This window comes from Pteropus alecto, unplaced genomic scaffold, assembly GCF_000325575.1.
Source record: "Pteropus alecto unplaced genomic scaffold, ASM32557v1 scaffold92, whole genome shotgun sequence".
Classification (NCBI taxonomy): Eukaryota; Metazoa; Chordata; class Mammalia; order Chiroptera; family Pteropodidae; genus Pteropus; species Pteropus alecto.
The window spans coordinates 11409059-11427525 of record NW_006432447.1 but is presented as its reverse complement, the minus strand read 5'-3'; the positions used below and the strand labels follow the sequence as shown (position 1 = coordinate 11427525).

General features: G+C 31.9%; 1 protein-coding gene across 7 annotated transcripts in view; it reads left to right on the top strand.

The window, feature by feature from the left end:
• The window catches only part of TBC1D5 (TBC1 domain family member 5), a 468533-nt gene that overhangs the window by 221080 nt on the left and 228986 nt on the right, over positions 1–18467 (top strand). For all 7 annotated transcript variants that reach the window (XM_025043592.1, XM_015585816.2, XM_025043594.1 and 4 more), the window contains one exon: positions 10851–10920. In XM_025043592.1, the coding sequence (XP_024899360.1) occupies positions 10851–10920 (70 nt within the window). The remainder of the gene's footprint in view (positions 1–10850; positions 10921–18467) is intronic.

Here is an 18467-nt window from a genome sequence, read left to right as displayed (position 1 = left end):
AGATAGTATATCTGTGGTGTTTTATGCTTCTAAGCTTTTCATAATTTGTTATAGCAGCAATAGAAAACTAACACAAATGACGTAGACAGATCAAAAGTAGATGGATGGAGAAAGATATACCATGAAAACATTAAACGAAAGAGAGCTGGAGTAACTATTAATATCAGACTAAGTAGGCTTCAAAACGATTGTTATTAGGGATAAAAAGGACATTACATATGATTGTGTCTGGCTTATTTCACTCAACATAATGCTTTCGAGGTTCAGCCATGTTTTAGCATGTATCAGTATTTTGTTCCTTTTGTATTGTTGAATAGTATGCCATTGTATAAATGTACCACAGTTTATTAGATTATTCAATGGTTGGTGGATATTTGTATTGTTTTCAGTTTGGGGCTATTATAAATAATGCTGCTATAAACATTGACCATAGACCTTCAAGTAGACATATGTATTCATTTCCCTTGAGTAGACTCCTAAGAGTAGAATTGCTGGGTTAAATGGTGAATTTATATATAACTTTTGAAGAAATTGCCATACTGTTTTCCAAAGTAACTACATTATTTTACACTCCTACCAGCAATGTATGAGGCTAGTTTCTCCACATCTTCACTAATACTTCTATATTGTCTTTTGGTTTATAGCTACTCTTTTGGCTTGATTTAGCTATTGTTATTGTTATAGTCCATGGGAAAGACAGAAAGCTAATACAAGACATCAGGATTTTTTTTAACAATTGAAAAAGAATTGGTCCGTATCACTTGTGCATGCAAGGCTACATCTAACATGAAGTAGCTATACAAGATAGTCTGTACCTAGTTTGACTATTACTAATGAGAACGTAATTAGATTATATTGATAATTTGCATAGTATGATTTTGATGTTTTTAAAAAGGTTTGAATTTTGAAGATCTACTAGGAGTCTGTATTGTCTCAAAGTTTTCTGAGGCTCTGTTTATTTTATTTTTTTAATCTTGTGTTTCTCTCTTCTTCAAATTGGATAACTAATAATTGATCTATCTCCTAGTTCATTGACTTGTCACATCAACCCCATGATGTTATGGAGCCCATCTAGTGAATTTTTTTTTATTTCAGATACTGTACAGTTTAAAATTTTTCATTTGATTCTAATAGTTTCTTTTTTTATTTTTTTAACGTTGACTCCTATCTTTCCATTTACTTCAGGAGTATGCACTGTTGCTTCAAGGAGAGAAGTTATAGTAGCTTCTTTAAAACTTTATTGATTGCAAATCTGGGTCTTCTCAGGGTCGGCATCTGTTGGTTATATTATGCCGTGCGACACTTGGCCAGATTTTCCAGGTTCTTGGTATATCATGTAATTTGAGATTATGTCCTGAAAATTTTAAATACTTTGTTTTGAAACTCTAGATTCTGTTAAATCTTCTAGAGAATTTTTTTCTTTTTCCTTTCTCCTTTACTTTTCTTTTTTCAGTCAGCTCAATTCGGTCCAGACCACCAATTCAGCTTTGCCTTCTGTGGATGGTGGTTTCAGTGTCAGTTCGATTTTTAATATCCTTTTTATGCTTTTTTAGTCTGTACATGTGACCCTCAAGGGTTAGTCTGGGACTATGGTGGTACTTTACACATAGGTCAATTCTCAAAGTGTTTGCTATGCTTCTTTGGGTATGTTTTGAAGATATATAGTTTCGGGGTGAACCTAGAATTTGTGTCAGTTCATATACAGAATTAGAGAATCCCCTTGTCCAGTGCTTTCTTCTCCAAGATAACCCCGGAGTTGTTCTATGAGAGCTTTTGCCTCTCATACTATCATACGGTTTCACATGAATGGGGCCACTTTCCTGGCAAACGGATGAAAGAAAAAGAAAAGAAGAACAATGAGTATTTCCCATTCACTGTTTGCACAACAGGGGCCCCTATTCCTAGTTTTCTGTCCAAAAAGATAGCTTTATTCCTCAGGGCTTTACATGCCCATGTTACTGCTGCCACCCACCCACTGTGGCAATGTAATTCTGCAGTTAGGCCTGGCCTTGTTGCAAGGTTGGAAATGAAAAAAGGAACAGAAGACTCTTCTTAGTTCCGTGAAAATGGGATTGGAGTTTTTGCTCTCTGTGCCTGCTGTTTAGTTCTCAGTCAGATTCAGCATGACCTGAGCTCAAAGCTGGGAGTTACAAGAGGGAAAAAAAAACCCTCAGAAAACTCATCACCACATATCTTGTTTAATGTGCTTGCTATTATTTACTTTTCAGAGTCCTCAAGAAGTTGTTTTTTGTACTTTGCCCAGTTTTTAGTTGTAATCAGTGGATGAGATAGGCTTACAGTGATGCTCCATGTTGGATGAGATTAGAAATCCTACTAGTAATCCATAATGTTTTACTGTTTCTTCTATTTATTTATTTGTTTTTTTGTGATTCAGATATTAGTCTTAAAAAACCAAATGCATTTCTAATCTATTTAGAAAGCAGTTTATAAAAATAAAATTATTAATAGTGAAATTAAGAAAATTATTGCATATGGAAATACCATTATAGGATGGTATTTAGTAATACATTTATTAGTTTTCTGCCATGAAAATACTTTTTAGATTATTTCAGAGGACTTCAAATCCTCATTTGGGCTATCTTAGAATTAAGTAAGTATGCAGTTGTCTCTGCCCATTTTATTGGACTATCCTGGGAACCAGGTCCTAGCTGATCTCTTAGCTTGCATTTTGCCCCCGCTCCCTTCAATCTAATCTTCATATAGCTAGAATGATCTTTTCCAAACATGAAATTAATAATCTTTTTTTATCATTTTAAAACTTTACCATGGCTTTTCATTGTACTTGTAAAATCTAAACATCTTCCTATAAAACTCCAAGTGTATGGCCTGGCCCCTCTTTGTCCCATAGACCTCATTTTCTAGTACTCTCTACTCCTAGCCTTCTAGCCACATTGGCCTCCCCGCCTGCCGAAAGCCAGCTTCTGCTCTAGGGCCTTTGCATGTTGTGCCCTTTGCCATAGATGTTTAAATGGTTAATTTTTTTCTTGTTACTAGAATCACAGATCAGATATTACTTCTCCCTGCAGAGAGCACCCTTCCTCAGTCGCTCAATGTCACATTATTCTGCTATATTTTCTTTACAGCTCTTATAATTATCTGAACTTACCTGTTACGAATTTATTTTCTTATGTTTCTCTCCCTGACCCTCCCTCCTTGACTTCACTCTGTTTTGTTCACCATAGTACTTCCAGGTACTCGAACAGTGCCTGGCACACAGTAGATCTCAATAAATAATATAAATGAGCTTTAAAAATGGTGAATTGTCATAATTAAGATGGTATGAAAATAGTGTCATCAATATGGATGGCTATTCTATTATTTTTTATCTTGTAGTGTAAGAGCTTCTTATCCAGTCTCCCTACAACCACCCTCAAATTGCTTCACCTTGAAGTTCATTTCAGATTATCTTTTAAAAGCTTCAAACCTTAGCATGTTCTGTTTCTACTTAAAATGTTTAAGATGACTTTCACGAAGTCCTAGTACATGCATATCTCTAGTAGAGTACTCTTCATCCCTTTATTTGGTTAGTGACCTCTCCTCTCTCATGTGTGTTTGTACAGTAGGGTGTGTAACTTAAAAAAATTTTTCAAAGTTGTCATAGTACATCTCTTCTGCTAAACTTTCAACAAAATCAGGGATGACTGAGATGGATTTTGAGCTTTTACTTACAACCACTATATCACCAACACTAAAATATAGAAGGGGCTCAACACATGATTGTTGAAAGAATAAAAAAAGTAGAAGAGCTATCACATGATCCAGGTACATGACTAGGAGTGTGAATCAGAATCTTAGTTAGGGCTCATAACTACTATGAATGCTATTTTTTTATATTCTAAAAGTATAGTTGAATTTTGTATGTTGCACATTTCCTTGCAAGTTTAAAGGAAGAGTCATTACTTTTTTTACATATTTCTATTTATTATCAGGTTTAAAAAATCACCTCCACTAATAAATAATTATACTTTATCATAAAATGGTGACTAGAAATGAATTTATGGATTTAGATTCAGATTTCAGTACAATTCTTTAATGTCATAAGAAAAATAATTTGCAAAAAGACATTTTTATGGCTCAATTCAAGTGTTTTTGAAATTTTTTATTTGAAGGAAATGATAAACATTAAAAATTTTTTGATATTGTATTTGAGGATTTTAGATTACTGTATTTAATGTGATTTAGTTTAGTAAATTTTAAGACTAAAGATATGTTTGAGAATATTTACCTTTGGTTCTTCACTTGAGCTTTGCCGTTTTATAGTTAAAATACTCATTTATGCTTTTTTACATAGATTTTTGATATAAGAATTTGTTCAGTTAGCTTTTATTTAAAAGACAAAAAATATGATTACTTATCCTGTTTCATGAATGGTAATTTATGTTTCAAATAGTTCCCACTTTATTTTTCATACCTAAAAGGGAGATATTTCATATTAACTATCTAAAGTTAAGTACTTGGGGTTAATGGCTATCTCTCCATTTTATGAGGTCTTGTCTACTAGATCATAAATCAGTCTTAAAGAATCTAGCGCTGATTGTAACACATAGTGAAAATGGGAAGCACCCAAAGGAATCTGTTTTGTGGAAAAATATATTTTTATACGTTGAAGAAAAATAATTAATATAAATATTTTACAGTTACTCTTTGAAAAATTTATAGAAAATAAAATAGGACTTTGATACCAGATCTGTTCTTATTTTCTTTAGCAAATAATATGTATGTTACTTTTGTTATATGTATTTATTTAGGCCCTGAACAGATAATTTAATGTCAAGATTGGAATTCCCTAAGATTCTATGAAAAGCTATTTGTGTGTATATATAGGGGGTGCAGGTGCAGATATTTCATTAAAACTTTTTTAAGACTAGTAGCAAAACTAAAAATGTCAGTCGAATGTCAGTTAAACCAAATTGTTATTAGTAAGAAAAAATATTTAGCAAAGGGCAAATTACATAATAATTATCCTTGGACTTAATATTCTTTTTTTAAATTTAAAGAAATAATTTTCAAATATTCTTTGTCAATGCATTTACTTTTGAGGAAGCTCTTCCCAAAATCTATTTTGTTGTTTATCTGCTTAGTATAAATGTGTTTTGTAACTCTCTAAATTACAGCATTGGCACTGTGCAACTTTTTTGTAGGAAGGTGCTTTTGAGGACCACATAGGCCAATAGTAGTATTCTGCTTGTCATCTCCAATCCACATCCTCCCCCCAGTAATCAGTACATGTTACTGGTCACATTCGGGTAATGTACAGAGCTGGCATAGCTCAATGCTTTTTCTGTCTCCTGCCTGCTCACACTTGTTGTTGAACCCCTCTAGTGAATTTTTTATTTCAGCTATTGTATTTTTCAGCTCCAGAAATTTTTTTCCTTTTATTATTTCCATCTTATTATTGATATTCTTATTTTGTTCATTCTTTGTTTACCTGATTTCCTTTCCTTCTTTATTTATGTTTTCTTTTTGCTCTTTGAGCTTCATTTAAGAAATTGTTTTAAAATCTTTGTCTAGTAAATCTAATTTTTAAATTCCTCGGGGTTAGTTTCTGTCAATTTATTTTTCTTCCTTTGATGAACCATGCTTCCTGTTTCTTTTATCCTTTGCAATTTTTTTTTTTTTTTGGTTGACAACTGGATATTTTAACATTATAATTTGGTATCTCTTGATAACAGATTCTCCCCTTCAGCAGGGTTTGCTGTTTTTTATATTTTTAACACTGTTTCTTTCTGATCATGCACCTTGCCCTGGGCATGTTCATGGCCTTCTACTTTCCCCTTTATACCTAGATATTCTTGAATGTCCTAATTTCCTAAAGAAACTCTCACCAGGCCTTTGGTGGTCAATTTTATGTTGCACTTGTACTCTTTTGCCCTAGTCTTTTGTATCTGCTGGCTTTACTTTGGCTTGCAGTGTGTTGAAAAGCAATGCCCACCACCTTTTTTGAAGAGACGAGCATCGTGTGTCAGTCCTTCAAGTTAGAACACATTTGCCCAATAATTTGCAAATATGGTCTGTTCTGCTCCCTGTGGAACCTCTAGGTTCTGCACTCTGGGAATTGGCTTTTCTCTTCAAGACAGTGGCTGTACTGGGTGGAGATGGGGATAGGGCAAGAACAGGTAAAAATGCCACAAGCTTTCAATCTGTCTTTCTTGATTCATTGTTCATTTGATTTTTGTAAATCTTTGACTGTTTTCCAGAGTGGTTTTAAAGTTGTTTTTAGTGTTTCTGTTGGAGTATGAGAATCTAGAGTTGTATATTCTACCACTCTGTTGTTGTCACTTTGCTTTCTTTTTTAAAGAATTCCATTAATGATTCAATAGGAATAACAAAAACTCTATCTACTTAAATTAACATTGTCCACTTGAAATTTTACTTACTTCGAATAGCTCCTGTGTATCCCAGTTTTACATCTGAATTTTCATTATCTAAAAAATAATTTGAAAATATTACATAGAGAACTAAATATGGCCATTAAATCATTAGACTGCAGATAAATTAACAATAATCAAGAAAATTACTAAATACACAAATTTTCTGTATTTACTGGAGCCCTGGCTTTTAGGTCTACCGGGAGGTCCTGGATTTTAGCATAAATAATTTGCCTAGAGAGGCTGTTGTTTACCTGGTTCCTGAAATGTGGTGATATTCTTAGTGTGGCTATTGTCTTCATAGATAACTCTGAGTTATTATGCTTTGCCTTCACTGTGTATCATCATATGAATATACTTAATTCAGAGATATTTTTTGAATCATTACTTTAAGTGGGATTTTAAATGTAACTAAAACATTTCAGTAGTAATGCTAATTAATTTAAAAGACACAAGAGGTTTTAGGTCTTTACACTAACATTTATGACATCTTATCCTATCACAACTAAAACGTGTTTACCTACCACTTCGTTTTCAGTAAGTTTGAACCAGATATTTTTTTCCTCCCTTACTGTTAAATATTCAGTACACACACTTGGTGACATTTCTCTAACAATTCAGAGATAAACCTGTTCTTTTTTATGTAATACTTTTCAAAAATCATACCTAGTGTGTGATGTGAGACTTAAAATTTGACTTTTCTTTTTTCTTTTTTTTAGATATAAACTGAAGACACAAATGAGTACATGTGCTTATCATAGCATTATTCTGGTTCTTTTTTAACCTAACATAACTTAAAATCTCTGGTTCTCCCTTCATGAAGCAGATGTTTGTACATAAAAAGCACTATGGAAATCTATTGTAAACCTTCTTTTAGTGTGATCTCAGCAGTGCACAGATAGATACTATAAATGACCTTAGCTAAACATGACTGTAGTAAAAGCAAAAATGGAGTCCAGAATTCGATTTTCCTGTTTTGAAATTTGAGTCACCATTATATGTATTATTGGCTTAATAAGTTAGATACCAGTATATTAGAAATTACTGGTGGAAAATAAAATACTATGCTCTTTGTACCCTCATATAAAACAATATAATTACAAGCAGTTTTTTCGAATCAACCAACTTATTTTGTGAATGTTATGAACTCATTTTACAAAGTTACTTACCAACTAATGAAAAATGAATGTGTTATGTAAATTTCAGACTTTAATGGTCACAAGTAATTGATGAACTGTCTATAAATATATAATGTTGAACAATTCTGTACTCTATGTATAGTAGCAAAATATGTGTGTTATATATTATATGTAATTTATGCATTTATTTGAAATTTACTCAGTAAATACATCCACATTATTTTATTGGTTAGTTTACACTGAATATTAAAATACCTTTAAAATTACAATTGTATTACTCTATTAAATTATCTTTCAAGGAGGTGAAAGAAAGTCTGTTATCTTAAATCACATTTAAGTATTTGTTTATTTGATCGTTTAAAGGTCTTTGTGTAAGATTCCTTTAATAATGTGTGTGTTTTGTGTGTATGTGTGAGAGAGAGGAAGGAGGGAAGGAGGGAGTGGGGAGAGAGAGAGAGAAAGGAAGGGAGGGAAGTAGAGAGTGGCAGGGAGAGAGAGTGAGAGGAAGAAAGAGAGATAAAAGGAGAAAAGAGAACCTTAATGCTGAAAATAGCCTATGCATCCTTGTTGCAATTACTGCTACCTGGTAACTTAGTTCAAGAATCAGAACAGCAACTAAAAACATCATATTAAACTCTCTTGCACCCTCTGTTGTTTTTTTGGGGGAACACTACACATACCTTCCCATGATTATTAATATTAGGCTTATTACAATCCCTGATAAAATTAATAGTTAGTTTATTATACTTAGCTCCAAATTAAATTGATAGTGAAATGATACTTGCTTTTAATTCTTATTTGTTGTTTCTTGTGTTACTGATATGTTTTTATTGTATAACAGCTTAAAAGTGAAAGATGAGCCTTTCTATTTTTTTTATTTTTCCTATTTACCAGTTTTAAGCCCCTCTAAATGTTTCATACGAATGAGAGCCTCTACAGGAGATAGCACACTCTGTATACAATTTTCAGAATTATAAATTCTATTTTTTTTGTAAACCTTTCAATTGTAAGACAATTTTCTTCCAAAATAAGAGTCTGGAATCGTCCATACTAAAATTAAGAATTTATAACTGTAAGGAACAGATGTTTTCATAAACATTTGCTATAATTAATTTCAACTAGAGAATTGAAGGAACAAAGCAATCTTTCCTGCTTCAAAACTTTATTGCCTTTTCCTCGTGTAGCAAACTCTGAATATTTTCTCTGATATTGTCTAGAGAAACAATTGTACTCCTTATTTGGTATGTGTTTGAGAAAGAAAAACTGCTTTTTTCCCTTACTACCATCTTTTGAAAGTTACATTTAATGTGATATATGCATTTCAAAACAGGTATAAAATGAAGAACACTCTTGTAATATATTATGACAAAACCTAGTTGTTTAAAAAAAACAGAAGTCTCTTAATTATTTGAATGATATTACATTTGATCTGATAATTTTCAGCAGAAGGCAAGAAATATTCTATTGGTAAGATTTTATGTATTTAAGTAATCATAATCTTTCGTTTTAAAGAGAAAGAAGGCTTATATCTTTAATATATGATATAGTACTTATTCTATGCTGATTATGGAGTGTTTCACAGGAAATGTCTGCAAGCTGTTAAATAACATGTGTTGTAGGAAATTTTCATTTAGCAAGACAGAGACTAATCTCCCTTAATTTTTTTTATTTATTGTAATACCATTAATTTTTTTAAAGAAAATGAAATATGTTGAGTGAGTAATCTTATGGTACCCGTGTTTTCAAAGAATTAAAATATACCCAACTAGATTAATCTTAAACATTTAAGTGTTTTCGGATTATTTCCTTCTGTAATAATCATCAACATTTTCAAATGCTGTAATCTGTTTTAGGATTTTTGTTTAATTAAAAAAAGCTGAAAGTACATTTTCAAAAAAAGAGTAGAGTTAAAAGTTCAGTACGTGGGCTCAGTCCAGCTCTCGTCCTCCTAAACACTTAGGTGCAGCTGCAAAGAAATTGAAGAGAACCAACATTTTTGACTAATCTGTCAACTATAAAATGTGCAAAGAAAAATAGGTAGCTGTCATTAAAATTACATTTCAGCTTTCAATAATCATTTAATGAGTAGCATAATTATATAAGTATGGTATTTTAAGTACTATACTCAATAATTAAAAATAATCTTATCTTTAAAGTGAAAGCTCTGTAATTACTATTTGACTTACCCAGACCACTGTGATGATCTCCAGTGGCACCTTAGGTTGTTCAAAGTGGATTAAAAGTATAAATTTAAAATTAGATATATCATTCAATTATTTGGCTTTAAAAATCATAAAAATGAATGTAACCTAGTGTTTTTAAGTTACATGACAGGAATTAAGTGTATAAAATGTAATCAGATAGTAATCTCTTTAATTTGTTTCTAAGAATAAATAATGTTTTATAGTAGTATACTATGGTTTCATAAAACTGTACTTCGAAGTATATATTGTAAAATTTAAAGTATTAAAATTAAATTTCTGTCAATAAGAATATGTATTTTATATTGTAGCATTGGTAAGAACTTTTTAACTTCTTTCAAAATTTTATTTTTATTGTATAATTGTTAAACTGATAGGTATGAATTTTTTCTAAATCTGAATTTATGAATCTGCCAGTTTTTTGTGACAGTTTTTTTCCCCTAAATGTTTGATATTACCAAGTGAGGGAGCAATACTTTTTGATGTAATTTTTTTCATTTTTTAAACTGCTGAACTTTTGCCCACCGTTAAAACCTAAAGTTTTGGGAACAATGTTAGGTGTATGCAGAGCTCACTGGACTGCGTTTTTGATTGGTCTCTCCCAAGTCTGCTTTCTGTTTTACCTTTCTCCCTAACTGACCCCTAGATAGTGGTTTGTTAGAGCACTGGGGGCTGGGAAACATTCAAGGTCTGCCCTCTGCCTGCCTTCTTTGACTATACCCTGTGGCCATGATGGGTGACTTGGCCTCTAACAAAAAGGTTCTTTTTGTTTATGAACATTAGTCTGTGATTCAATTGTTTATAAATTTTGGTTTGTCGGTGACTCATAAGAAGAAAATGTCTGTACTGTACTTCATTTGTTTCCGTTAGCAATTACTTTGGTAGTATTTCTATCCAAATTCCTAAAAATTAGGAGCAGTGATTTTGGTTTATATTTTAGCATCAAAATAAAATTTTGGCCTAAAGGGCTCTGATTACAAAAGACATTTGGGGGAGAGATAAGGAGATATATGCTTTTTGACTCAATATACTGCATAGAACTGTCAGACAGTAGCTTTTCAACTAAAATAATCAGTTTTATAATCTCCATTATTTCAGTGTTTTTTAATTTTTTTTTCCAGGGGATTCAAATAAAAATGGAAGAAGAACAAATTCTACTTTAGATTCTGATGGGACTTTTAATTCCTATAGGTAGGTGATGAATACATAGATAAATGATATTACAAGTTAATGTACAAAATACCTAATCTTACAGGAATTTGATCTTAGAGTAGTTAGAAATTACTAACTGTTATTTTAAAAATATGACTAATGTAAATATCGTGTTGTGTGATTGTTCTGCAGACTTATTGAATAATGGAAAATGTAAGACTAATTTCTTGAATAAATGGTCTTTTGATAGATATCCATTGTTAACCTATAGTAGGATAACTGGAATGAATGGACATAGATTAAGCTTCATTATAATCAATTTTTGTTTTTGTTTTTCCAGTATATTTGTTACAGTACTAAAGACTTCTTTTTGTTTGTTTCCTGCTAGAACTGAGAGTACTGTTTATGAGCATCTAAGAGAATATAAAATGTAATCTGTGGTTACATTAAGTGCTGTTTGTTAATATTTCTTTTGGCTTTTCAGCAAACAGGGCAGTTACATCTCAATTAGTGATTTTTTTAAAAAAGGATACACTAGTTAAGAAAACATGTATCATATCTAGTCTTTGGTTAATATTCTCCTTATAACTTGAATTTGCTTGAGTAAGTGTTTATGGAATTTGTACCCTCATAACAGAGAAACCTAGGAAGAAGAAAGATTAAAGTATTTCCAGTAGTATTTCAAACTTTATGTTCTGAACCAAAATGATGTAAGAACCAGGTTTTCTTTTAGGGAAAAAAGTACAGATTCAATAGTAGTACATTTTGGCATTATAGATAGCAATGCAGATTCTTGAAGAAATACTTTAATTGGAGTACATTGTCCTTATGGTTAATTAGTTCTGATACTTGTATAATGACACTATAAAATATATGCAAGAACCACACTGTACACTTGGAAACTCATTTGAATATTAAGCTGTCACTCCTTCTTTTCTATAGCAGATATGGAATTTATAGAATTCCATAGAATCTTTATATTTTTATTGAAATACATATTCTGTATCCCTAATTGGAACTGTGTCATTTGTTTCTTCAGATCCCAGGCAAGCTTTTACATCTAGAGTAAGGCCTCATATACAGGAAACACTCAGTAAGAATGTGGTAAATGTGAAAGTTTTTACCATTTGTTTATGAATTCCAGAAATTAGATGGTAATTGAAACACTTGACATCTTTATTTTATACCATTTGGGGTCTGTATAAATAATCAGCCATTCAGGTGTCACAGATAGTACAAAAGGCTTATGTTCCCATGGTGTTTTAGAAGGTATTATCACAGCAGTAAAGCTCAAATGTTGTCATTATATTTACACTGTACCCATCCTACCTTATAAATGTTGGAATTCTCCAAATCCTTCGTTTAGTGCTGAAATATAATATAAACTTGGAATTTGACATTAAATGATAGGTAGATATCCTATGTCTGAACATATTACAGCTGATCACACCAAAACATAGGTGAATGTAAAAGATAGTTAGATAAATATTCATGATTTGTAATGTAACTGAGGAATATTAATATAATTTATTTGAAATCTTTGAGATAATGTCATTATTAGATATAAATACAATAAAAATAACCAAAACAAAAGGCAAATAAATATATATTTCACAGGAAGGAAAATCTATATGTATATAAATTTTGTTGTTGAAAATCTATATGTATATAAATCTATATGTGTATAAATTTCGTTGTTGAAATATATAAACAATTCTATTTGTTTAGCTAATTATAGTAAATAATGGACATAATATAAAGTTAAGAGAAATGTTTTCATGTGAATGCACAGTATTATCTTGTAGTTTATTTTGTTCTTTAGTAGTTTGAAGATTGAAGTATCAGTATTATTGAGTGATAATTGTATTTTGAAAAAGGGACTTCTAATGCAACTTTGCACAATAAATACTAATGTTAACTAATATATGTTTAATGATTGCCCGTCAGTGCTGTAATGTTAGGATATTAATTAATTGTTGTGATTAAAAAGGCAAGATAGAAAACTCAGGTAGTACAGTATATAAAAACAAGCTTTTAATAGTTGGCAGGCCAGTGCTGTTATTAAATAGTATTATAGTATTTAAGGTGTGAAATGAATATTTTTCTACTTAGTAGGCAATAGCTCTTACAATATAATGAGCTTACTTGTGAATTTGACACTTGGGTTAAATGCAGAATTCATTGGAGCACAGCTCTGGGGTATATTTTCATATTAAGGTTAACTGATAAAATCCAGGAATTGTTGCAGAATCACACGAAAATGGCAACAGAATTGTCAGTAAAATTCACTTTTGAAAATGAAAATTATTTTTCTCCTGCCACCATAGCTCTTTTAAACTAACTAGAAATAGGTTGTTGGAAACATTTGAATATTCCAACCCTCAAACATTCTAACAAGTCTACCTTTGTATTATTTAAACTGGCTCAGAAACCCTGACCTTCCTTCACAGTTAGACAGTTCTGGCTGTCAGCCTAGTATGAACATACTCAAGCTGTATATACTTGTGTCCAGGATAATGATTAGCATTAGTTTGTTATCTATAAAATGAACATTATAATGTCTAACCTGCTTCCTTCTTACAGTCATTTTAAAGGCTGAGATAAAATGTCTAAGATAAAGCTTTTGGAAAATCTAAATGTAAAGTAATGGCATTATTATTCTTCTTTTGTGCTTACCTTCTGTAAATTGTCAACTTGTCCTCATTTAACATTCCAACAGGTGTACCCTTTTATAGCATATGCTAGGTTTTATTAACTTTCGAATTCAGGCCTGAATTACTCACCTAAATCTGTATCTTTCCATTATTAGTTTGTATTATTGTGGTCTTAGATTTTCCATTTCAAGAGGGCATAGCCTCTGTTTTTTGTTGTTGTTTTGTTTTTATGTTTGTTAATAATACCTAAACATAGTGAGTTGGTTCAGATCCTGACTCCAGATACTTTAGAGACCTTGGACAAGTGTTACCCTGACTTTCCTCACCTTTGAAATGGGCATAATTTAACACACTTATTATGAGGAGTTAATGGAGTGGAGTCATGTGGTAAATGCTGAATAAATATTAGCTGCTTTCATCTTCCACTCAGTGTCATCATCATCATTAATTTTTTGGTAGTGTAGAGCTTTTTTACAGCGCTTTAATATAGAGGCACCAAAAAGAAGATTTAAAAATGTGTCTTAGCAGGAGAATAACTTTTTTCTATTATCAGAAAGGAAGCTAAGAACCAGTTTCACCAGAGGTTCAAAACTCTCAATCTCTGACTAATATTCTAGATTGCCTTTGTATATCAAAATTGTACACATAGTAAAGATAAAAGGAAGGTGTTTACTATCAGTATAAGTTCAGAGGAGAATTTTTGGAATTTCGACGAATTTTGAAATTTAAAGTTTACTGACTTTTACTATAGCTTTGTGTGCCTAATGCTCATAGATTTTGTTTTTTATAGGCTAGGAGATTTTACTTTGGATTTGTGTCTTTTGTGGTTCTAGCTTCATTGATTCAAGATAGAGTACAGCTGCATTTAGCTCCTTTGCCACCACTATGATTATTATATGATGGCTGGCCAATAGACTGCTTCATGTTTTGGAAGTTTTTGTTTAAATTTGATTATATATCTCCTAACTAATTTGCAGATGATGTGTTAAAATGGAAAATGCAAAAGAATTGAGAAGATATTATGCATTATATTTCGTAAGTTTTTAGAGACCAATTTTAATATTTTCTGTCAGATTATATGAGCTTTCTCTTTTTCTTATGTAACCATTAAAACTGAGAGACCCCTTGCTGGGTATGAAAGAAAAGTAGTTTGCCAATTAGGAGTTGCAAAAGCTGTTTAACTAAGTAACTGTAGCACAAGACCACAAGGTAGAAAGAATATTCTCAGTACCATCCCCATCCCCTCTGCCCAAGGGCAGCTGACCTTCTCCTCTCCAAAGAGGCGAGCCCCTTGCCAGCACATATGACTACAGACTATTACATTAATCTGTTTAGCTGTAGTACCAGCTGCTTGCATGTTTTTAATTATCTTATTAGGTGGTATAACTGTGACCTATGAAATAAATTGAAGGTGAACATTTTTAAAGTTTTCTTCTTTTACCCTGTGTTTCTAAATATCTTTATTGATCAAATTATAACTTTCCACAAATGTTCATAGGAAGTCTATATGGCTTTTACGCCAGTGTAATGCTTAAGTATTATGTCATAATTCCCAAATAGGAAATAACTTAATTTTTGTCTCATTAGGTTGTGTTTATATAGCCACAAATCCATGTTAAAATCCATTGGTTTAATAGTCAATTTAGTTAGAGAAAACTCAGACCAGTTATTGGCATTCTCTGGGATACTCAAAATATTCCTTAATTTTCAAACATTGTCTTGGCATTGTATAAATGGGTAGGATAGAATGTAAATCACTGTAGATTGCTTTAAAATAAATTTGAATGTTTTAACTCTGATTTTCTAGATTTTGTATATACACTAGTAAGTCGTCTGGCCTACCCTAATTATTTTAAAATTTTAATTTCACATGCTACCATTTCTGAGTATATTTTCCCAAGCTGTGCTGTTAGGAAAAATGTACTGTCATCTAGATTTTGACAATTGGATAATTTTCAAGTAATACTTTGTAAATGAGATGTTGACTCCACAAGACACAGTTCAAAATAATAGCAACCAATGGTTGTCCGGTTATAAGTCAGAGCCAAGAAACAAAGACTGTAGTAATTTAGTTGTAACCCCTGGTGTTAAATTAAAAAATAATGGTAGTTAGATGCAAAAGGATTGCAAAATACTTATGTGTGTCTTATGTGTGAATTAGTAAATCCTATAGTGGCGATAGTAAGGTGACTTGAGACTTGAAACATTTATAAAGACCTTGGTTACCTAAAAAATACAGTGCATTATTTATGTTTTTAAATTAAGAAGTATTCATACTTTCTGGCTTCTCATTTTTTCCCTCCAAAGAAATATTATATTTAGTATTTCAAAAGAACTTTTATTGAACAAATAAAAGGAACTTTTTCCCTTTCTATATATTATTTTGTTTCTTTCCAGGAAAGAAAATAAAAAGCCACTTGTCTCTAAAGTGGTGGCATGATAATTTCTTAATAATGATCAGAGCTTCCAAAGTGGCCTCCTTGTCTCAATATGGTATGTTCTGTAGTCCACAGAGTCAGCTGTTTAAGTCGGTAAAAAAGTTTAAAAATTTAGTTGGCTTAGTTCTTTCAATCTAAAAGTTGAACCTTTTCCTGAATTGAAAAAAAAAAATACATTAATTTGAACTTACTTTAGTCATAGAGTAAATTTCAAAAATTAAGCTTCAAGGTATATCACAAAGATTTTTATGTATCCTCTTTACATGTAATAAGTAATTTGGGAGGAACTGGAAAACAGCCTTCCATCATTTACATTCTTTTTTGGTATAATACCTCTTTTTCCCCCCATTTGTATGTAAGAGGGTAATATATCTCTTGAAATAACAGAGAAGCAGTGATTCAAAGTTAGAGTAGAGGTAATAGGGCAAAATCATACTTTAGATTTAAAGTTCAGAAATATACGTCGTGGTTATACTCTTCATATAAATTTGTTAATCTGTTATTTTTAAGAATATGAATTCATAGAATCATTTGACTTGTTGAAAGTAACACTATTAGTCCATTTGGTTTATATACATGAAGTTTGCTATAACAAAATACCAATGACTGGGCAGCTTATAAACAAGAGAAGTTTATTTCTCACAGTTCTAGGGGCTGGGAAGTTCAAAGATTAAGGCGCTGGCAGATTATGTGTCTGTCGCGAGCCCCTTTCTGGTTCCTAGAGAGAGGCTTGCCTGAGTTCTCATATGGTAGAAGAGGTGAGAGAGCTCTCTGGAGACTTGTTTTGTAAGGGCACTAACTCCATTCATGAGAGGTCCACCCTCATGACTAAATCATCTCCACACCCTGCCTCCACACACCATCACATTGGTTGTTACGATTCAACATATGGATTTGGGGAAGGGGTGGGGGAACGCACATTCATTCCATAGCATATAGTAAAGAAAATAGAGACCAACCTAAATTCTCCATCTCATTCCACCACCACTTGTCATCTTAAGTTCCTAATGCCTTGCCATTTAAATTATTTTTTAGGGCATCATAGCTTAGTAAGTAGATGAGAAAGGAGGGCCTGGAATTAGGGTTTCTTTCTTGATCCATCACTTTGATGTGCTGCCTGTATTAGATGGAGAATCTGTGTAATTATATGGCACAAACTCTAAGTTCTTAAGACTATTACATGATTTAGAGAAACAGTTTGGCAAAAGCACACAGATAGAAATAAGGTAGACTAAAGTTTACACCCTAGTTCCACCACTTACTATGTGTGACCTAAGGAAGGTAATTAACCCCTTTGATTCCTAGTAACCTCGTTTGTAATAGTGTAATGTTAACAGCTCCAATGTCATGGAGTTACAGGGAGCATACCTACAAATGTGTAGAACACCTGGCCTGGTCAACTAACACGTAGTAAGTAACAAATATTAGTTTTTTTCACCTTTCTTTTCTTTTCTAAAATTTTCTTTAAAATTTAATCAACTTTTTTACCTAACAGAGTTGTCTTTTATCTCAGAAAAGTATTTTAAAATGCTAGATAATTCTAAAGTGGCAACAAATGATATTTAAGGATCAGATCTGTAGTTATCTATAAAAGATGAGATCTACAGATATCTATAGTTACCTATAGATTATATAGGAGGATTATATAAAACCCATGTTTATACTTAGTCTCACAATCTCATTATCAAGTTGCACCACAACCTTTATAGTTAAATTATAGTTTCAGAGAGCACAAAATATGTAACTTTTACATTTTCAAGAAACCAAAATCAGAATATTACCTTTTATTTTCATCTCCATAATGGAGCCACATGTGAGAAAAGAAACGAAAATCACATTCGAATGATGAATATATCTTCCTGAAATAGGTTTATTATTTTTATAATAGTGGAATTGGTCACTATCTATGCTTCTTTATCATTACAATCTGTCTGAACTAATTATTGATCACTTAAGGCTCTGGAAATATGTTACCTTCCATTTAAATAATTAACTGGTTTGTTTTCCTATAGTCATGTGCTACATAATGTTCCCATCAGCAATGGACTGCATGTACAACAGTGGTCCTATAAAATAATAATGGAGCATGAAAAATTCCTGTTGCCTAGTGACATTTTAGCCATTGTAGTGCAATGCACTAATCATGTATTTGTGGTGATGCTGGTGTACAGCACATACAATGATGTACAGTGCATAATACTTGATAATGATAATGTTACCATTTTGGGGTGATATGAATTCTGGCATTGCCCTGGTAACACTAGGGTCCTTAGTTCTTTTCGCTGATGCAGCAAAGATAGCTCAGCAAGATTTAGGAAAGGTAAGATTTATTAAAAGTACATTTTAAGGAAGAAGCAGGTCATGCCTAAACAGGCTATAACCACACAGAAACAAAACGTATGATTAAAGTACGCTCCAAGTGAGGGGCGGGGTACAGCAAGAGCTATAACCTCATGGAAGTAAGGAAGTCTGTATTACATTAGGGCCGTGATGG